Here is a 20,851-nt window from a genome sequence, read left to right as displayed (position 1 = left end):
AAAACTGAATCTACAGTGCCCACACCTGCCACCATGGCCAACAACAGACCATCGATTCACACACTAGACAGTATATAGAGTGGCTTTTTAAAAAATTTGTCAAGTATTCGCCAATGCTCTCTAATGTTGTTTCTCTTTCATTTCACCTTTTTTTTATGTGATATGACAGTGGCCGAAATCTCACCACGAATAACCTCATATGGGTGTTGACTTTCTATCAGAAAATCATTGATAAAAGAATTGTTATTGATTAATGTTAAAGCAGCCCTAGAAGTGAATGCTGCATCAAAAAGACAAGACCAGTCTATCCAAGACACCTGCCTCGAAAAAGGCAACCCAATCATCACTCGTAACCTACACAATACACTAAAATAACCGTCCATTACTCCCTCTCCATAAAGAAGACAATGCAAGTAGTCCAATCATGTTTCACCTTCTGATTAATATTATAATTTCGTCCCTTCGCGTCCACTGTCACTAGGTCGTCGTGGTCGAAGTGACCCCAAGGATGGGCCGGCGGCCTGGCTTGGTCCTGGTGCAGAAGTAGATGTGAACTGCGTACGGGTTGTGTCACTACCAGCAGTACTAGCACCGGTACGCATATTTCCTGTTCGGGTGCTGTTGTGAAGGCGAGGATTCATAAGCCACTGGACTTGCATGCGCACACTGGTGACGGCTGCATTCGTGTGGGCCATATCCTCTTTGATCCGAAGGCATTCATTCATGATCGTCATGCTAGCACGGGCGTCAAGATCTGTAAGTGCATGTGACATCTGACTAACTTCCTCGCGTAAAGATTCATGAAGCGAGAGAAGATATGTTGTGGGGTTGGATGAGGCGAGGGGTGATAAGCTTGTTGATTCATCGATCTCGTCTGCCTGGTTCTGTGGACCTCGTTCACCACTGGGACCACTTCGCCCACCACTGCGGGCAGACTCGAGCAACGTGGATCGAATATTGGCAAGGCCATCCTCAAAGATTTCATTTCGTTGTTGAAGATGTTTTGTCGTCAATTCGAGTGAATTTAGCCTGGTATTTTGAGCTTCGAAGTATGGTGCGATAGAGACCAACGGACAAGACTGTTCATGGTTTGCAATTTCTGCTCGGCGAATCTTGGTCGTGCAACCGTATTTCGAGGCCGCGCAGGGGCTCAAGGCTTCTGGGCATTTATCGATATGACCCTGAAGCTCTCGCTGTGGGACTATAGTCCCGCAATCCACACATGTCGATTCGAGACTAGGACAGAGTTCCTTTTCATGTTCCTGAAAGAAGACCGAAATTAGTACAGCCATAATTGTAGATAATTATATTCAAGGAATACGCACCTCGTAATCCTGCTCCATTATATCCTGCTCACAGCGCGTGCACTGGTAATAACTATGAAGGCATCTTTCTTCCGGCTGGAGATCCTTTTTCCGGGTCTTCTTATCGCACGATTCGTCTGGGCACGGCATAAGCCGATACCCGCAATATCTATCCACATGCGACTGAATATGCCCTCTTGGTAGAATCTCTTGACAGCCATCCGCTAGGAACGGGCATCGTACTTGAATCTCGTCGCACATGTTTATCAAAAGGCGGGGTACATTCGTCGATATGTGGCTGGTGGGGGTTCGGCAGGAGGGACACGGGAAATCATCCGTATCGGCCGAGCGGAAGGTGGTGATGGCTGATCGGAGGCATTTCTGACAAAATACATGATCACATTGTAGACGCGCGGGCTGGACTAGAGGGCAGTGGCATATTGGGCACATCAGATGCGAGTCGTAGCCGGAGACGAGATCAAGGGAGCGCAAGTCGACCGGCATGTCATGGTCGGTGTCGGCTTCGGAGTCGAATGCCAGAAAGTCCTGGATATTCATGATGTGCGTAGATAAACCCTTTTCAAACTTTCCATGAAGATTTGTTCCGTATTGAAGAACTGTAAAGCGGCGTGGTGGTTGCTTAGAGTTGAAGTCTTTCTGAAGGGAGGGGTGAGGTGTGGTATAAGCTCGTGAATAGGCTAGGATGCAGATGCCGAGGTCGAGGCCGATATTGGAGAGATATGAGACCCTATGAGGTGAGAGTAGTTCATAGAGGGTTTATTCAATGAAGGGATCGAACAGGAATCTAAGACCGAAGGAGGATGAGAATTCCAGAATTGCGGAGAGGAAAGCGAAAGAAGAAAGTAAATGAGAAATGGAGTTGCGGGGAGGCAAAAGGAAGGGAAAGGCGGAAGCGGCAGATCGCAGACCCGCGTTGACGGCGGAGTTGCCTTAGCTGCAACTCTCGTCTTACCTCAACTTCAAAAGACCTTCTCCACCTCTCAAATCCCATCTTTTGACCCGAGCGAGTAGTACGGGTTGATTTGACTGGATCTTACTTTGATCATATATCCCGTAAAGGGTACTCAAATACTCTCGTTTCATGACCATTTCCCCCAACCCCCCCCGTTTCCGTCCGACGCCATCCGCCATGTCGAACCCATCTCAGCTCTTCCTTCTCGCGGATCATATCAAGCTTTCGCTACTAGAGCGACAACGTGCGATAGCACTTGATCTTGAACCCAATGCACAAGATGGCGAAATCTCCCGCTCCCTAGAATCGCTCCGAGAGGGAATTCAAGCCGTTGAAGCCGACCAAGCCCGCCTCGCTGAATCAAATGATAGCACCGGTGCCGCCGCTCTAAAGGATCAACTAGGTCCTCTAAACGCTCAATTTCAAGATCTCTCTTTCCAATTCTATGGCACAGACCCGGAGGCCTCTGCCCATGATGCGGATTCCACCAACCGTCCCGCAACATCGCCTGATCTCAAACAGCCTGTTCCACAACACCCGTCCTCGAAATCAGTACGGTTCATGGATAATTCTGCCGCGACTGCAGCTGCACAAGTTGAAATTGAAGAGGAGGAGCGCGCCCGGCAGAATTTGTACCCTTATCGCGATGAACCTTCACCTGTTGACCAGTCTGATTGGTCTAATCAACAGATACATGATCATCATTCGCAGGTGATGCGGGATCAGGACGACCAGTTAGATCGACTGGGTGAGTCTATTGGGAGACAGCACGAATTGAGTATTCAGATTGGAGATGAGCTGGATGGACATGTTGCGCTACTAGATGGAGTAGATGGCGATGTGGACCGCCATCAGGGCCGTCTAAACACTGCGCGACGACGAATGGATCGATTCCGTCGCCGTGCGGGCGAGAATTGGAGTATGATGACCATAATTGGATTGATTATTATATTGGTCATCCTGATTGTGATTCTGAAATAAGAATACCGGCGAGACCGGCAACGACTTCGTCTTCTCTGTTCTTTCTATTCTATCTGTTTGCGAGCGGGCGTTTCATTCTCCAGGGATTTTGGCTAGCTTTTTTTTCCTTTTCCTACTGATTTTCCGTTGAAGGATTCTTTGGCGTTAGGGAAATGAGCCTCTTATAACCTGTCGCCGGTTGCCCTGGTCGACAATATACTACATTTACAAGCACACTCCACGTCTTCATTTGACCATTCCATTTGCATTACAGCGTAGATTTGAACACTAGACACAGACTGCGTACAGATTTCCATCGAAGGTCGCAAGCTGAAATGACACCGTAAACTCCAGAATTCCTAGTTAATAATTTAGAGGGCCTTTTTCTTCTTATTCTTTTCCTCCACTTCCTGGAAGGCCTTATCCCCTTGCAACTCGCCTCGATCAGCCTTGACCTATTGATGAAGAAAGTTTAGATTAGTGACTATCCTATGATACAGTTATAAGGTAGGGTGGATGAATTCATACATCAGCTTCGCTGTTGCTAGCGAGATCGGGTTCCCAGTGAGCTTTGCCCTCCTTAGTCTTCTTCAACTGAGCCTCTTTCTGCGATTCATAGATATTTGGGAGGTCGTCACGATCTGTGAAAAAAGAGACATTTAGTAGAGTCCCTCGGAGATTGGGTTTGTGGCAATGCTAACTCTTATCGGATTCTTTCAGGGTGAGTCGTGGAGCAGAGGTGTGGATCGAGACAGTCGTCTGTCGGAGGGAGGGCTTGAGGTATTGCGGAAGGTGGCGGGTACCACTTCGAATTGGGGAGAGAAAGGACATGGTGAAGTATATCAAATTCTTTTTAGACTCGGGGTATCGTTAGCGTGTTGTCTCAAGCTTTACCAGCGAGCATGGTGGATTTATATAGCTCTAGCTGGCGGGGGGTGGAAAGCCATGACGACTTTCCCCCACAGGTCGCCAAGTACAACTCCACGCCCATCATCATCATCATCACCGTCACCATAATAAGTGGACTGCAACTCACCAACTTTCAAGTATACACGTTCCAAGGTGAATGTAGTTAAATTATTGGAAGAAGTGTCGTGGGGGTTTCAGTCGGAATTGTGGTATAGGCAGTGTATGAAGCGGAGATGAACCAAGAGTCAAGAGTTGTTTTAATCTCGACCTCTCTTTTCACCTGGAATTACCTTATCCCGGAGAAAGTTGTTTAACAAACCCAGCCAAAGTCCAATGAAGAGTAGCTCATTCGTGATTCTCTCTGAGCGAATCGATTTGTTCGCCGTGGAAACCGGAAGCCGTGACGTCAGCGATACTTAAAACGTTCGGGCTGGCGGATGTCAATCGCAGAACTAGTAAAATGCATGCATTTTGTATGTGTATTGAAGGGATATTGTGGGTAAATGGTAGAGGGTGACTTAATTTATTGTAGCAGTGTATACATATCTGTTATCATCATATATTACTCGAATATAGCAATGGTACATCTCGTCAATGTATGCACCCTGATTAGACCGACGCTGTCAAGTCGGCCTGCATTCCGAGCAGTTTCATTCCCAGACCTTTCAATCTCTCGGCACTCAAGGAGTATCATGACATCATGAATAGTACTGTCAAGCTGTGACGCAGAGGGACGAATATCATTCCTTCTTTCCACAGGGATATACTCCTGAATGATAGTATATGTATGGAGGATTCCATAACCAATTCCATGGCCCACAAGCATACTACATATGCATATGTACAATACTGTACTTTATACGCTGCGAATTGGTATAAATGCTGAAGTAGGGAGAAGAATTGGTCACATCGATTTGTCCAGAATATAATCACCAACAGTGCAGAGCGAACTATATGAGAATATAAACAAAAGAGATGCGATTGAAAATGACAGTGTGCAAGAAGATTCACAAAGTGGCCATTAGCATCATACGTATTCATAACTCTCCGGGAGCTATTCTCTATACTTTATCAAAAAGAGTAGAGATATCAGAGGATGAACCGTAGACATGAAACAGCGAAGGGAGTGGTAATGAATCAGGAGCCACATAAAAAAAAATGAAGACATGATCAAGAATGAAAACAACCAAAAAAGGACAACCAGTAATAATAATAAAACCCATTTTCAACGCAGATGGTCTATTTCCTCGGGAAAGATTCCACAAGAAACAGACCCCCAGGATATCGATTTCAAACAGAGAACAACTCCGCATCCCATGGTTTCGCTCGCAACCAAACCCAACCAGCCACTTATCCCCGTGGCAAGGAAGTAATGAGTATCGCGTATCACCCATTCCCCTCCGAATAAACCGATGTACAAGAAAAGCCCAGTAAAAAAACACACACAAACAGACAATAAAAAAAAGCACATCCCAGATAATTTCAACAGTGCCCAAGCAATGCAGACGTGTATCGTTTCCGCCTCTAGATCCTTGATAAAAACAAATGTGAAATCCGTCCCGCCCCAAGAGCAAAATAACCCCAAGAAATGAGAATCGAAATGATGAGTAAGGAAATCGTGGAAGAGAAAAAGAAGATAAGTCACAGTGTAGGTGAGAAAGAAGTTCAGGTTCAGATCGCTCGCTGGCAATCCTCGCCCTTTTCCAGAAAGAACAAAAGTCAACTCCGGTTCCCATGGAACATGCACGTCAAGTAGCAAGTCACCGTTCTATACATCATCGGTCGGATTCAACCGGAAAGAAACCGGGGGTCAAAGAAGAGAAGATAGTTTTCTCGTCCCTCCCCGAGAGACGATCGGTATCGTAGGTTAAAAAGAGGATGCAATAGGAATCAAATCGCAGGCGCCGTCGCTCGCAACAAGCTGAAAGCATCGCAAGAGATCTAGATGTATGGCGAAAGATAGGTGTAGGTCGTTATCGGCGGAAGAGAGTAAAAAGGAGATGGTGAAGGTCGGTATGTACAATGTAGCCGGATTTTCGAACAAATTTTCAAGATTTTTTTCAGACGATTTTTTTTGTTGTCGATCACCGAAATCAATCGCCGTAGTCGTAGAAAGGGGGAATAGAAATACCCTCCAGTGGTGTCGTATCAAATGCAAAGATAGCCCGTACAGGTACGGGAAATGCAATATGGAAATAACCAAATCAAAACAAGACATTAGAACCTGCGATCAAATAACCATCCCGATGATGCATAAACTCAAGTGACGTGCGAGAAAACATGCCGCTAGGGCGGAGGGCGCTAGCGCCCGACGAACCGTCAACAAGCTTCTCACCATCGACGCTGAGCCGTCTGCATCAACGCTGGCGAGATGGACGAAGGCGGGCTGGCAAGGGTCATTCCAGTGTTGGGGTTAACAATGGGAATGACTTTGCGGGTCCGGTTGGCCGGGTTGGCGGCCGACTGGTGATAATTGGCATGATTAAGATTACCGGTCACGCCAGCCTGAACGTAAGAGTTGGCTTGGGCGGGAGAGAGGGAGATAGATGGGGTCACCTGCTGCACCGGCTGAATTTGGTGCTGCAGGGGGGAAGTATCGGGCGATCCACTGGAAAGCGAAGATCTGTCGGATGAGGCGGAGTGAATGGAGTGCAACTGCAGGGGAAAAAAAGAAAAGAACCTAAGTGTTAGCCCAAGCTGCTTTCCTTGAGACCTTTTCCCTTGTTGGAACTGGATCAGCAAAACATACGTCGTCCTCAGTCAAGAGATTCGGACAAAACTCCAGGTCATCATCCAAATCAAACGAGCGACCAGCCTCGAAACGAGCTCGGAAAGCAGTAACAGCGGGTGCCTCGGCCAATTCGCGCATGCTCTTCACACCACGGAACTGACGCTGGGCATTCTGCTGGGCCATTTTAGGAGCCCGGCGGCGACCGTGGTGATGATTTTGGGTGGGCATATGGGCGTGAGGGTGTTGTTGTTGCTGGTAGTGGTGGTGAGGGTTGTAGAAAGCAGACATCGTGAATAGGGTGGTATGGATTTGATAGCCAGCACCCTAGTATGTAAAGAGAAGAAGAATAAAGAATAAGAAGAAGTTAAAGACGAAGAAGATTGAAGAACAAAGTCAGAAAGTGAGTAGTTGGGTGGAGGGTATAGCACAAGAAAGGTTATGAAGGAAGAATCGAAGTTGTGTGGGAGGAAGAGAAGGAAGAAAAGAGGGGTGTGTTTTGGGGCGAGAAAGAGGAAGTGAGGTATGGTCACGTATGGTCACATCCCCCTGCAATCCAGTGATGAGATGGGAGTGACTATGTGTAATAATACGGTAATTACTTCAAATTAGTGAAAAAAAAATAGAGAGCGACTCCACCTTTTTGCGAGTCACGCGCCAATCAGCAAAAGTGGCGAGAGTCAAGATTGACTCTTGCGCTCCTCAATTCCTCCACTTTAGCCAATCGCCTCCTTTTCTCTCTGCAAAAACTACTCCACATCTTCTTCCCACCGGTTTCCCACTGTTTCGTCCTTCTTTTACACTACCGGAAACAGACGTGACGTCGTTGACCACGATGTGGCCCTTGAGTGCTGGAAATAGTAGGGATTGACACTGATCTGCCCACCAACTGCGCCTACGAGTGGCTGCGCCTTTTTGCCTCCTGAGCTTCATCGGTACCCGTACCGTCTTTCATACATACACAATACTCATGTATTGTGGCCTCATTACGCAGGTCGATAGGGATCGACCTTCTTCAAGGGTATTGTCATGACGCCCTTCCACTTCCCCCCGGGCATCCCTCGATGCCTTCGTTTTTTCGCCCTTGGTGGCTCGTGTGGTGTCTCCATAGTAGGGCTATGCACAATAAGGATTGTCGCCCTCCATTTTTGTATGGCTCCACTCCTATCACCTTGGGGATTCCGATTCCCCCAGCCTCCCGCAAGAAGGTACAGCATACTACACATACTGTACTATGTATAGTGGTTTTTTTGCTGCCATCTTACAGGTTGATGTATATACACCTTTAACATATTAGCTGGGATTGCAATGGCTGGAACGGAGACTTTGTCTGCCAGGATCCTAAGTTCGAAGCTTGCTCTTTACTGTCGTAGTGCTTACGCCGGACCTGTGCACTGCGTATCGCAGGTCCCAGGCACACATTCCCCCTCCTCCCTCCAATAGGGCCCCGGCTGTGGCTGCTGATCGCTGATCGCTGATCTCCTCCCCTTTGGATTCCCAGATTTCCCAATCCTTCTACTCACAGGGCGCAGGGACCAGTGGAGGAAGATTCATTCTGGTCGATTGGGATGCGCCACGATTGTACTGTACTCCGTAAGAGGGCTGATGGTGCAGTGCATGGACAGAAAACTGGAACTGCACGCCATACTTCTCGATACATTGGATACCAAAACCCCCCCCCCCCCCCTCTTCAAATGTGCCAATTCTAAAAAATGAGATTTAGCCTGATCCATCGGCCTCCTAAACCGGCAACCGGATTCGCCATCAAACGGACTCTACGGGATGCGGCGTCTCGCTCGCACTCGCTGGGTAGCATCGTGACTCATGGCCCAACCCCTCACCATCGCCAGAATGGTGGAACCTCATTGTACAGTGTTGCGAGGATGCGGAATCCGACGAGGATCTGATTTCCATCGTGTACCTGACTGACCCAATTCTGAAATGCCGGCGCCTGCTGGAACAAGCCCAAGCCCCCATCTGCCCCCCCCCCCCTGGTACTCCTCTTCCCTCGTGTCCAGTCACTTCGTGGGACGAGTGCCCTCGACCTTCTCTCCTTGTGAGAGGTGCGGCAACCACGAGGTCAGCGCGCCCTTCACCGCTCCTTTAGCAACCGGTCGTCCTCCGTATCGGAATCCTATTTCTAGCTCTGTTAATAAACCTAAAATCTTGTACAGGGAAGGATCCGAATGGACGAGAGTAATATGTGTATATTCGAGAGTACACAGACTCATCCGTAGTCTTTTTATGATGAAGCGCCCGCCCGCTTGAAGCTTGCTTATGCAGCTGACGCACCAAACGGTATGTATGCTTCATACGTAGTAACTACTGCTTCGTGCATAGTATGCGATGCGATGCCTCAGATATGTACAACTTGATCGGACTGCATACCGTCTGCACACCCATGACCAGGATCAGTGAGGGGTCAATAGATCAGGTCCTGACGAGATATGATCGTCTTCCCCAGAGATTATGCAAGGAGATTAGAAAAGCACGCTGGTTGCCACGGTCCAATGTTTAATATTGAGTGCAGTGTAAACTATTTACCCCGACTCCGAGGTTCGGAGACTGTTTCAGATATTGGCCCTGGTGAGAATACCTTTCGCATATAGCGGGTAGTTGCTTGATATCATCGCCTGGTCGATTTCAAGAGGTTTGTCGAGTTAGTTTACAGTAAATATGGACTGGGAGTGCAAGGGACGTTAAGAAGACTTTCTCATAAACTTACGCTAGCATAACATATTATGTACGACCGTGTTTATCTGCCGATCATGGTAGTGTACATGAAGCCGAAGTCAAATTTATCCAGTCTCAGGTTTTGGGTACTACTATGCATTATGTATATACTGATATAATGAAGCCTGATATTTTTGAGGTGCAAACCCGTGAAAAGAGCCATAGATGCAAATCACCCAAGGATCAATACGCTATTGATTATTCGGTTGCCACAACACCAATGACGGAATTAGTACTTTACTAATAGCCATTTCTGATCAAGTTTCTACATAAACATATGACCGTCATTGTCCCTTGCGCATTATCTGATTGAAATGTTTTTGAACCCACATATCTAGCTGATCAGTGTGTTATTATAAGTTTCTTGGGTTGTCTGAGATTAGTCCAAGTAGATACTGAAGATCATTGGCTGCTTCATAATCTATGGATATATGTAATTGAAAAGCATCAGATCAATCAGGAAATTTGTAAGTGAGTATTAGATAGTCATTACCGAATAATTCCAATATTGGCCCCTAAAATCCAGGATATCCGTGCCATGAGGTAGCTGGTGACCAACACATAAGTAGTACTAATTATCACACCCTACGACCAACAACTACTGCCTATTTCCGAAACAAATGTTTGTAGTTTCGAATTGGCATTTCCAACTAACTAAGGCTAGCTACACCGTGCTTATTGAGGCCGAGTCCGATAAAAGACCAAAGGACATGTGATTTTTGCTCACTCGTGTAGACTTGGATTTGATGTTGTTTACGGTTGAAGAATGGGTATCTGAGGTGGAAAGGCAGCTGCGTGGTTTCATGAATGCGAACAATAGTAAGTATATATGGCATCTTCGATAGAGGTATTTTGGTTGTGCAAAAACCAATTCCATGCTAAAAGGTCGAGTAAAGCGCTGATAGATGAATCGGGCCCAGTAAAGAATATCCGAAAAGAGACCCCAAAAACCAATACAATATAATAGATCGATCAAAACTCCAAGTGCCGAAAACGCCAGACAGAGTCGTGTAACAACATAATCTGATGGAAAAGAGTTCATTTGTCCAAATTCTTGCTCTTCACCATTCGTCCGATCAATTCCTTACAGTGCTTTTCACTATACTGTTCCCATACCTCATATAGGGAGAGCAGCTCTTGGGTGCATTCAATGACAGCTTTAATGTCAACCTCACTCTCTGCTAACCACTGAATGAGCCTTTGGATTCGAGGCGGTCCAGCTCCTGATTTATCCCCGAGAGCAGCAAGCATATTGATGCCAGTTCCATCCCTGACCACACCCGCCATGGTAGACTGGGCGGAGGTCGAGAATGCTGTTCCTGGATGAGAGGGCTTAAAGACGACAGCGACAACGATCGCCATAATCGCAATAATATGCGGTGGGTTCAGTAGAGGAAGGTCTGTCAGATAGTGGTCATTTATAACCGACCAAGCAAGGGCCACTTCATCTGAGCTTAGAGGCAACTCCGATTGAAGTTCGGATAAGGTCCGGTAAGGGTGATGAACGATGAGCTGGGAGCTCATCTCAGAGATCAGGGCGAATTCACATTCACCAAGTTTAGCCACATCCGGAGTAATGAATTCTATCGATCATGAGTTCTCTTGCTATATCTCAGAAGAGAAATTAGATATACATACCTGGCCAGAGTCCACGTGCCTCACCGACAACAAAGCGAATATGTTGAGGGCATTCCTCCATCTTACAAGCAAGATAGAAGGCAGTGGTGAGCACTAAATAAGGGTTGGTCTGGCGAATTTCATTCTTGGTATAGAACCTTTTTAGGTATACTTGCGCCGTCGCGATGGCCTGCTGCCGAGTGGACATACGCTTTCCCAGTTTGATAAGTTCTGAGAAATCATCAGCAAAGAGCCTATAGAAAAGGAAACGCCATGCTGCTTACGCTGATTGAAATAGATATTCAGTAGACGCTGATCTGGAAGCGGGAATTGTGAATGCGTCACCTTATCCCGGTCTCGTAAGCGGTCCCGAGTCTCCGCAAGCTTCTCGCGGGAAAAGAGCCAATGTCGGCGTTGAGTGGATGCCCAAAAATTGGCTGCCATCTGTAATAGAATTAAAGAGCCCAAGACAAACAGATAGTTCAAGACATATGCATTCTTTGCAAAACCCTGTCAACTCTGGACATGGGGCATGTATATAAAGTCGGATCTTATACAAACGGAGAAGCAGATGTCCGGGAAACAATGAGCGGGGACACCCAAAGAGGAAATCAGGGCAAGCCCTGGTCCCGTGCCTCCGGTGATGGCGTCAAGGCGGCTGCAGCAAGTGATCGAGTCCCGATTAATCATTCCCTCCCCACTCGCAAAGCTCCTCTTGATGTCTGTTGTGACGCCCAACTGCTAAAACCACACCTCCTACTTCGCGTGGAGACCGATTATACCTTGTCATCCAGGAGGAGATGCTCGGTAGAAGCATGCCGGGTGCTAAATAACAATTTTCCTCCGAACATGGCGCCCGGCGAGTCGAAGGATGAGCGGGACGAACGAGTTGCCCGGCTCTGGGATACCCTTGATGCGCGCAAAGAAGGTCATATAGATCTGAATGGGTTGAAGAAAGGGTTGAAGAAGATCGATCATCGTGAGTCCTGACGACTTCCCATGCCGAACGATCCCGACTAACGCGGTCGCAGCTCTGAAAAATGCAGATGATATGCTGCGCAGTATCTTGCGCGAAGTTGACACGAACGGAGATGGCCAGATAGATCATGCCGGTAAGATTGTCCCTAAATTGCAGTCCTTTTTGCAGAGTCGTGCTCATTCATTTACCCCTTCCTGTTCGGCAGAGTTCCAGGCATTCATCGACCATACCGAGTCTGGACTTTGGCGGATGTTCCAGTCGATCGATCGTGATCAAAACGGCGAAATCGACAAAAGTGAGCTGAGGAGCGCATTTGCAAAATCAGGGGTCACAGTATCGAGTTCAAAGCTGGACCAGTTTTTTGACAAGGTCGACCAAAACAACGACGGCGTCATATCGTATGCAGAATGGAGGTTCGAATTTACCTTAACCCTTGAATAGACTCAGCTGGGCGAGTGGCCGCAGAGAATGCGTGCTGTATATGTGCAGGATTGGAACTGACCATCGGAAAATTTTCCTTAGGGACTTCCTCCTATTTCTACCACTTCATTCCCCGTCTGATCTTCACGCTGTCTTGTCATACTATACGGCTACGGGAAATCTCAATCCAGAAGGAGATGTTCATATCAATGATCTGCAGGGTTACGGTACAGACTCTCCGTTTCTTAACCGTTCTCTTCTGGCTATCAAGTGCCTTTTGTACAATATTTTATCTTTGCACGCCCTCGCCTCTTCCCTCATCCCATCAGCCTACGCCCAAACAATTCCGCCTTCTGACTCGGCCACCGCCATCGACGGTGATCTCGAGCTGGAGAATCTTTCCATTTCCAAATTCGTCGCAATGAGAATGTCTCTGCGATCTTATGAACGGAAGTTGACCGAGAATACCCCTCAACTAGGCTACTTCGCTGCAGGCGGGATTGCGGGCGTCGTTTCCAGGACGGTGACTGCCCCTCTCGATCGTCTGAAAGTTTACCTCATCGCCCAAACAGGCGTCAAAAACTCGGCAGTTCGCGCGGCGAAAGAAGGTGCTCCACTCGCGGCCGCAGGAAATGCCTCTAAAACTTTAGCTGATGCGCTAAAAGAGCTCTGGCGTGCCGGTGGCATGCGAAGCTTGTTCGCCGGTAAGTGGAAAAATCATGTTCTGATGTTACAAGGGCACAAATACCTGACCAAGTTATGCAGGAAATGGATTGAATGTATTGAAAGTCATGCCGGAATCTGCGATCAAGTTTGGAGCATACGAGTCGGCCAAGCGCTTCTTCGCCCGGATGGAAGGACACAACGACACGAAACGGCTTCTTCCAGCTTCTCAATTTTTATCTGGCGGTATCGGTGGAATGGTTGCTCAGTATGTTTCTCTTCGTAGCGAACATTGAGGGAAACATAGGTTTTAACAGGATTTTAGATGTTTTGTCTATCCTCTCGACACCTTGAAGTTCCGCATGCAATGCTCAACCGTTGAAGGCGGTTTAAGAGGCAACAAACTCATCGCAGCGACAGCTCGCAAAGTTTGGAACGCCAACGGTCTGTTAGGATTCTTCCGTGGACTTCCGCTTGGCCTGGTGGGCATGTTCCCTTATGCCGCGATCGATTTGTCAACGTTTGAATACTTGAAACGTGCACTACTCGCTCGCCAAGCTCGTATAAAGCAGTGTCATGAAGACGATGTGCCGTTGAATAATTTTGTCACCGGTGCCATTGGTGCTTTGAGTGGTGGCTTGAGTGCCTCGGTCGTCTACCCACTCAACGTCATGCGGACTCGCCTTCAGGCTCAGGGAACCGTTTTGCACCCGTCAACATACTCGAGCATCACTGATGTGGCCCGTCGTACTCTTCAAACTGAAGGCCCGCGTGGCTTTTACAAGGGACTCACTCCCAATCTTTTGAAAGTTGCCCCGGCCGTTTCAATCAGTTATGTGGTCTATGAGAACTCAAAACGGATGCTCGGCCTTAAGTGATGGCACATACAACATACAATACTAATTTCTTATATCCATCTCACTTTAGCCTCACTGCAAACATCATCTTCTCCTTACATTGATCTCTTTGGAGAGACAAACACTCGATCACTATACCCACCCAACCGTCATAAATGCCCGGTGCTGCTTCTTGTGTATACATGGCCCGTACACTTCGTACCTGATTCAGTCTATTCTGCCATTTCTTCATCGTCAATTTGCATTCAGCTGTTGCTCTCCTTCGCTTGTACTATCTCCGCGTGGTCATGAACCAAGAAATCCGTGATCAAAAACATATCAACCTGGCTTCCGTCAGCACAAGCTCACCTACAAACTATCAGCATGGCAAGGCGTCGAGGCATGTTATTTCGACATGCAATACCACTTGGGATTTGTCTCCTTTTTTGTACATATTAAGCGAACACTATATTCTGCTAGATATCCCGCTTACCGGATATTCCGGCGAGCATAGCTTTACCAATGATAGATTGTTTACTAAGTTAAATCACATCAGGAATCTGTGCTGCATGATAATTCTCGTATATTTTCTATGACTATTCAAATTTGCAGATATACGAATATTTTAAACAGCCTTCACAGCAGGAACCTCTTCATCCTTGGGCAGGATATCTGGTACCGGGCCAAGCGGCGTGATAGCAAACTGATTAATCTGCTTATGCGACTTGGTGTAGTGTTTCTTGATGTGTTCGAAATCGGTCGTTGAGCGGAACGCATCAATGTCCCAGTAGAGCCCACGCACCCACCGGTGAATGGCCGGGAAACCGGACCGAATATCGCGCAGGTTACACTTGAAATGCTGAACATAGACGGGATCAAAGCGGATGATTGTCGTGTAAAGTCGAATATCAGCCTCGGTAACGGTGTTTCCGAAGAAAAACTTAGAAGAAGCTTGTTGTTTAGACAAGTGGGCCTCAACTTTGTCCAGAGAAGAAAAGAGCGTCGTAACGGCCTTATCGTAGGCTTCTTGGGTGGTAGCAAAGCCGGATTTGTAGACGCCGTTGTTGATGTCGTTGTAAATCCATTCGTTGGAAGCATCGATATCACTGCGCAGAGCAGATGGGAAGAGATCGATCTTCTTGTATTGCTCGGGAAGAAGATCATCGAACTCGTAGTAGAGCATGCGGATGATCTCGGCACTCTATGGATATGTTATGTTAGCGAGTACAGGAATTTTCATAAGCATTGAGGAAAGGTCCGTACCTCATTGCTGACGATTCGGTTGGTCTTCTTATCGAAGAGAACTGGGACGGTAAAACGACCAGTGTAGTTTGGTTCGTTGGAGAAGTAGATTTCTCGAATATGGGTATATTCAGGATGCAGCGGGTCGGGAATGGTGTTCTCCCCAGGGAGATTTTCATCGGCAGTAGCAAAGCGCCATCCTATCAAGTCATTATCTGGGTCTTGATAGATAAACTACATGGCATAGGTTGATCAGATCTTACCCTTTTCGCCAAGGTGCCAGTGAACTGATGAGAAAGAAATGATATCTTCCAAACCCTTGAGCTTGCGAGTGATTAAAGTGCGATGAGCTGCAGGAAATTGATCAGATTGAGTCACTGGATGGGATCTAGATTAATGTTCAAGCATACCCCAGGGACAGGCATAGGAGACATAAAGATGATAGCGGCCTTTCTCAGGCGGGAATTCAGCTCCTGACTCCCGGGAGATGAAATTGCGGAATACCGAAGCCTGGCGCTTGAACTCGCCCGACTTGTCATTAGGGTTCACCCAATCGGTGATTTTAGCAGAATTTCCAGTCTGTAATTTTTCCTCCTTAATTAGTCACTTGCGGATTGACGAAGAAAGGGATTTTTTTTTTGCTCACCGCCATAGTTCGAAATTTGATCGGTGATGATACTACTGCTGCGGAGAAGCTGTGGTTGGAAGCTGCAAGGAACCTTGGGCGGAAACTGGAGCGTGGAAGATGACAAAACGTCGGTGAACGTAAGATTCTAAAAAGCATGGGCAGCTTGGAGATTTATACCTCGAACCCCCAAACCAATATAAGTACTCAAAAACCGAGAGAAAAGAAAGTTAAAGAAGAGAGGCGGCTTACGGCGGGGTGACGTTGAAGACATGCTTACTTGATCCTGACTGAGAGTATGTAATGATACCCGTACTAGGCTCGAATAGGAAACGAGCTAAATCAGTAAGCATTTAGCAATATACTATGTACTACGTATGTATGTACATACTCAGCAGCTGGGAAGAAGAGTGTTTAGATATTTCATATGTGTCTTTCACTGTAGTTTCTGAATGCTATAGAAGAAAATATATATGGACCTAAGCACATAATATTGTGTAGTCTGGGGATACTCTGAAATAGTTCGTACATCCGAGTACGCTAGACTCGTGCCGAGTGGCTTTGGCGGATAACACTTAAGTATGAGCAATGGATTTGCATTGAAGATAGAAAAAAATGAAAGATTCTAAGCTGAGAGACTAGGTCGTTGATTGTGTTCGTAATTCTACTCTTCGCCAAACCGCTATATGGCACGGCCTTTGACTTTTGGTATTGTTAGGCCTTTCACCCCGAACCGGTTTATTTCGCCAGCTTGACCATCACGTATGGGACCTCTACGTCCTCCTCGGTTTGATCTTCGGCGGTCACCTCGAAGATGATATTCTTCTGGTGTTCGGGAACGGGCTTCTTGCTGACGTGCTCGACAAGCTTGCTCATTCTAAAAAGTGGAGTCAGCGGGGTTCTGCTAAATATAGGAGAGGGGGATCAATGCTTACGGCAGAGGAAGACGGTCCTTGACCTTCGAAGGAGGATAGAAGCTGGCATAGAGCAAGCTAACTCCCGAGCTGACCATTGTAATATCCAAGCCCTTGCTGGCGAAGTAATCAAGGAACTCTTGGAGAGGAATGTCATCCACCTCGAATCGATCCCAAAGTCGGTCGATGGTAACTTCGCCCTCCTTGCCTTGATACTTGCCCTTTTCGCTGCCGATCGGTTCACTGAAGCCAAAGAATGGCAGTGCAAGGTTGATGAAGCCGTTCTTATATTGTTCGATGTCATCCTTACCGTCAACAACCTTGAAGAGCTCCAGAGCCACCAGACCAGTGACCAGGGCAGTAGCGGTGGCAATAGCGGGAATAATCTTGCCCGCAATGAATTTGGTCTTGTGGCGATCCGCCTGGGGGATCTCGTAGTTATCGGCACGCAGGTTACTAGCAGCCGTGATGAAGTCGATGTGGTGGTTTGTATCATCATCCTTCTCAAACTCTACAGGGTGCAGACGGAAACCAGCAAGAGATTTGGGAGATGGTAGAGTAGCCACAAGCTTCTCGATTTCCTCGCTGTCATTGGTGGATCCAGCAGGCTGAGCATTAGGATCAGGGTCGTTCTCGTTGGCCTGAATCTTCACATTGGAGCTAGGGGTGAACTCGGGGATGATCATATCATCAACCACCTTGCGGTAATAACCCTTGTCCGCGCCGGGGTTCTTGATATCGTAGTTAAAGGCGTGGAGGTTGGCACCCGCAATCACGAAGCCAAGATGGGTAGGGTTAGAGCTATCGAACTTCAGAGGAGTTGGTGCACGCTTGGGGCCAGACCAGAAAGGCTGGCCAGAAGAGGTCTTGGAGTCTCGTGGGAAGTTGTAAAGCAATTGCTGGATAGCATTGTTATACTGCGCCTCGAACTGTTGACGAGCCCACACGATGCAGTCATCAAAGGTAAGCGGCTTGTCAGTAACCAGGAAGTCACGAAGGTGCTCCAAAGTTTGCTTTTCGTTACCCGCCTGTTTAAGGGTCTGATCAATGTAATCAGCCTGCGACAGATACAGGTTAACGGCCTCTGGGGGCCCAACGAAGTAAGTCTGGAAAAGATCCCGAGCCCAGGCAATGGTGTGCTCAATACGGTTGGGGAAGCTCTTTAGAGTGCACATCGGGAAAGACTTCTCGGGGGGGATCCTGCGAACTTGAATAGGATTCGGTGATGAAAGGCAAAACAACTTGGGTATTTCCCTTGGTGCCAAGAGTTCCACTCTCCAGCAGAGGCTTGCGGAAGAAGACACAGCGACGGTCAACGTACGTCCGTGCATCAACATTATCCAAAGCATTTGTTACGCCATCAAGCCCATTCCAGAAGTCCTCGTTGAAGATGTGCTCCGTGTCAGGACCAACACGGTCACGAAGAGTGACAATCTTGTCGTTAAGCTCGGGGTTCATTACTTGAACCGCGGCAGAGGCGCATTCGCTCTTAAGACGACCCACATCCTTGGTACGGAAGAGGAACTGACGGTTAAGGTTGCTCTTCTCAATTTGGTCCATATCGGTAACAAAGATTTTGCCTTGAGGGCCAGTGCCCAGACCCATCATGGCCCAGTTCTTAAGGGTCTCGCAACCAATAGCGCCTGCACCAACGAGGAATTGTTTCACGTTGGAGAGCTTCTCCTGGTATTCTTTTCCAAAGACTGCAATCTGGCCATCGTAGCGGGAACCGATGGGTTTGCAGGAATCCTCAGATCGAGTGCTCTTGGAGGGCAAAGATTCCAAAGAGTCGAAATACATCCACTGATGCACAGGATTGAACTTTCCGGAAACAGCTTTGAGAACTTCCTGCGCGGCAATACCGCCAAAGAATGCAGCCAGAGGGTTCAAGTCACCACGGGCCTGGTAACTCAGCTCCTTGAGAATCTTCTCGTCAAGTTCAATCTTCTCCTCCTCCGCTGCAGCAAGCTCAGTAGCAATCTTCAACACCTCTTGTGCATCAGTATCATTGTGTGGGCGTGGCAATTGACGTTCGTGGGTTTCGGCAAACTTATGCAAAGCTTGGATACCGATGTGAAGCTGCTGTGGGCGATCGAACTTGGCGAAGTCGGAGACCAGGAACTCGGGCTTCTTGAGCTGCTCCTCCAGAGGCTGGAAGTCGATAAACTTGGGCATCTTCACTTGAGTATAGAGACCACCCCCTTGATAAGTTCCAAGACCAGAAACATCTCCAATGGTGAAAGTGTAGGGACCCTTGACAGTGATCTTGCGTGGGGCGCTGTTGTTCAAGCCATCCATGCCCTTGACTTCAGTGAAAGTGACGAAGTCACCATCTTCCAGACCATGGCGCGTCTCATCCAATGCGGACACCAGACCATCTTCGGAGATATCGGCAACAATTCCATTGGCAGGGTCCTCGCCAGTAGGGTCTCCAACAGTAAAGTTCTTTCCAAAGTCGTTGAAAATGTAGCCGAAAAGGCCGAAGGTGTCTGTGATGGTGAGGTAGATACCGTTCTTGTGACAGAAATCTGCGATCGCCAATTGCTCCTTGAGCGGTGTCTGTGTCAACACCACGGCTTGATAACGCTTGAGTTGTTCCAGATTTCCCACAAGGTTGTCGCCTTCGTGAATGGTAACCGGCACGTAGGAATTGAGTTCAGCGACTCTGGGAGCAGTAACTTCTGCGCGCGGTTTGCCGACGTCTTGTTGTTGGAGGAAAAACTGGGAGGAAAGGTCGGAGATGGCAACGGGGGCGGGGTCATAAAGGGTGAGGGATTTAACTCCAGCAAGAGCAATGTTCTTGGCTAAAAAGGGTCAGACTAGACTGAACGCAATGGAATTTCAGAATACAATTACTCACCAATCTCGACACCAAGGCCCTTGAGACCAACGACAAGGACATTAGACGAGCCCATGCGCTTCATAGCCTCATGGCCGAGCACATAGCTGGAGATAGTTAGAGACAGGATTTACATTAGCTGATGGAAAGGAAAATGAACTTACAGCTGTCGGCTATACAAGCTCTCATCGATTTCACCCTGCTTGATAAGCTCCACGGTCTCTTGTGGGTTGTCGACCTGCATGGTGCCGTCCTGAAGGAGGGGTTAGGAATGAGGCGAAGTGGGATGTTAGGCGGTTCGACATACGGTCATGTTCTTCTTTTGAGGCCGAGCTGTGGGTTCTTCTTCAGACGCTCTGCGCTTTCCCGGCTTAGCCGATTCACGAACAGCAAGATCCGAAGGAATGATGGAAGTAGAGGTTGAAAGTCTCACTCAACGAGTAAGACCTTCGACACTGCTCAAAGAAAGACCTAGCGTACCAATGAGACAAACAGAGGGCAGAAACAGAATCAGCCCACTGCGTGTGCAAAAAATGAATAGAGAAGGAGACGTGAGTCGGGGTCTGTACAAGGGAAGAGAGAAAAATAAAAGGTTGATGAAGGGGAGGACGAAGGATGAAGTGGAGGGAAGATGAGTCCCGCCGCGGCGACGTAATTGAGACAGCTCCGATGACTAATCTCTCGAGAAGTAACTAGTTGACTATAACTATCGAATGATCGAATTGATCATCGCACTATGAACAACCTCATGATGTCTGCTTTCTGAAAGAAGTGCTATTTTGAAGGCAATACTTCCAAAAGAGGTATGGAAGGCCATTATATCACTAGAGAAGACTGCTGTATCTACTGTATCTGCTACACAGTAACCTAATATCAAAGCATTCGCATGTACAAAGAAATGGCCATGGTTGGAGACAATCAAGTCAAAAATATCATACATATGTAGTATACACACCACCCATGAGAAACTCTAGCAGAAAACACAGCTAGGAGTTCTAGTTTGAACCTTGATTTGCCAAACTAGAAGATTATCATTTAATAACAGCTATGTTATACATTGTTTGAATCTCTTCTTTCTGCAAATGGCGGGGCGGACAGACAAGTCATGC

General features: G+C 47.5%; 8 protein-coding genes across 8 annotated transcripts; 2 read left to right on the top strand and 6 right to left on the bottom strand.

Moving 5' to 3' along the window:
* Positions 1-446: 446 nt before the first annotated feature.
* On the bottom strand, positions 447-2,316 carry N7469_007270 (uncharacterized protein; the record flags this gene model as incomplete). The annotated part of the gene is made up of 3 exons (XM_056646188.1): positions 447-1,262; positions 1,326-2,052; positions 2,234-2,316. 3 exons carry the CDS (start codon positions 2,314-2,316, stop codon positions 447-449), a joined length of 1,626 nt encoding a protein of 541 aa, XP_056499629.1.
* A 138-nt stretch (positions 2,317-2,454) lies between these two features.
* N7469_007269 (syntaxin family protein) lies at positions 2,455-3,258 on the top strand (the record flags this gene model as incomplete). The annotated part of the gene is made up of 1 exon (XM_056646187.1): positions 2,455-3,258. One exon carries the CDS (start codon positions 2,455-2,457, stop codon positions 3,256-3,258), a length of 804 nt encoding a protein of 267 aa, XP_056499628.1.
* Positions 3,259-3,608: 350 nt separating this feature from the next.
* On the bottom strand, positions 3,609-4,068 carry N7469_007268 (uncharacterized protein; the record flags this gene model as incomplete). The annotated part of the gene is made up of 3 exons (XM_056646186.1): positions 3,609-3,692; positions 3,766-3,878; positions 3,939-4,068. The coding sequence occupies 3 exons, from the start codon at positions 4,066-4,068 to the stop codon at positions 3,609-3,611; spliced, it is 327 nt and encodes a 108-aa protein (XP_056499627.1).
* A 2,409-nt stretch (positions 4,069-6,477) lies between these two features.
* Positions 6,478-7,165, bottom strand: N7469_007267 (DUF4452 domain-containing protein; the record flags this gene model as incomplete). The annotated part of the gene is made up of 2 exons (XM_056646185.1): positions 6,478-6,801; positions 6,896-7,165. 2 exons carry the CDS (start codon positions 7,163-7,165, stop codon positions 6,478-6,480), a joined length of 594 nt encoding a protein of 197 aa, XP_056499626.1.
* A 3,480-nt stretch (positions 7,166-10,645) lies between these two features.
* On the bottom strand, positions 10,646-11,683 carry ssn8 (cyclin-dependent protein serine/threonine kinase regulator SSN8; the record flags this gene model as incomplete). Its single annotated transcript, XM_056646184.1, has 3 exons — positions 11,509-11,683; positions 11,246-11,455; positions 10,646-11,190 (listed from the first exon to the last, which is right to left on the bottom strand). Exons 1-3 carry the CDS (start codon positions 11,666-11,668, stop codon positions 10,646-10,648), a joined length of 915 nt encoding a protein of 304 aa, XP_056499625.1. The 5' UTR covers positions 11,669-11,683.
* A 390-nt stretch (positions 11,684-12,073) lies between these two features.
* On the top strand, positions 12,074-14,164 carry N7469_007265 (calcium-binding mitochondrial carrier protein; the record flags this gene model as incomplete). Its single annotated transcript, XM_056646183.1, has 5 exons — positions 12,074-12,203; positions 12,256-12,601; positions 12,693-13,327; positions 13,389-13,554; positions 13,612-14,164. 5 exons carry the CDS (start codon positions 12,074-12,076, stop codon positions 14,162-14,164), a joined length of 1,830 nt encoding a protein of 609 aa, XP_056499624.1.
* A 583-nt stretch (positions 14,165-14,747) lies between these two features.
* Positions 14,748-16,016, bottom strand: N7469_007264 (glutathione S-transferase family protein; the record flags this gene model as incomplete). Its single annotated transcript, XM_056646182.1, has 5 exons — positions 14,748-15,323; positions 15,386-15,564; positions 15,628-15,714; positions 15,775-15,943; positions 16,011-16,016. The coding sequence occupies 5 exons, from the start codon at positions 16,014-16,016 to the stop codon at positions 14,748-14,750; spliced, it is 1,017 nt and encodes a 338-aa protein (XP_056499623.1).
* Positions 16,017-16,727: 711 nt separating this feature from the next.
* On the bottom strand, positions 16,728-20,055 carry ubaA (E1 ubiquitin-activating protein ubaA; the record flags this gene model as incomplete). Its single annotated transcript, XM_056646181.1, has 6 exons — positions 16,728-16,866; positions 16,925-18,063; positions 18,146-19,707; positions 19,764-19,849; positions 19,907-19,995; positions 20,050-20,055. 6 exons carry the CDS (start codon positions 20,053-20,055, stop codon positions 16,728-16,730), a joined length of 3,021 nt encoding a protein of 1,006 aa, XP_056499622.1.
* Positions 20,056-20,851: the final 796 nt, after the last annotated feature.

This window comes from Penicillium citrinum (assembly GCF_028827155.1).
Source record: "Penicillium citrinum strain IBT 23319 chromosome Unknown utg000006l:1.0-3011923.0:1.0-3012962.0, whole genome shotgun sequence".
Lineage (NCBI taxonomy): Eukaryota > Fungi > Ascomycota > Eurotiomycetes > Eurotiales > Aspergillaceae > Penicillium > Penicillium citrinum.
Note: the sequence above shows the minus strand (reverse complement) of the source record. Positions and strands in the feature narration are given on the sequence as shown.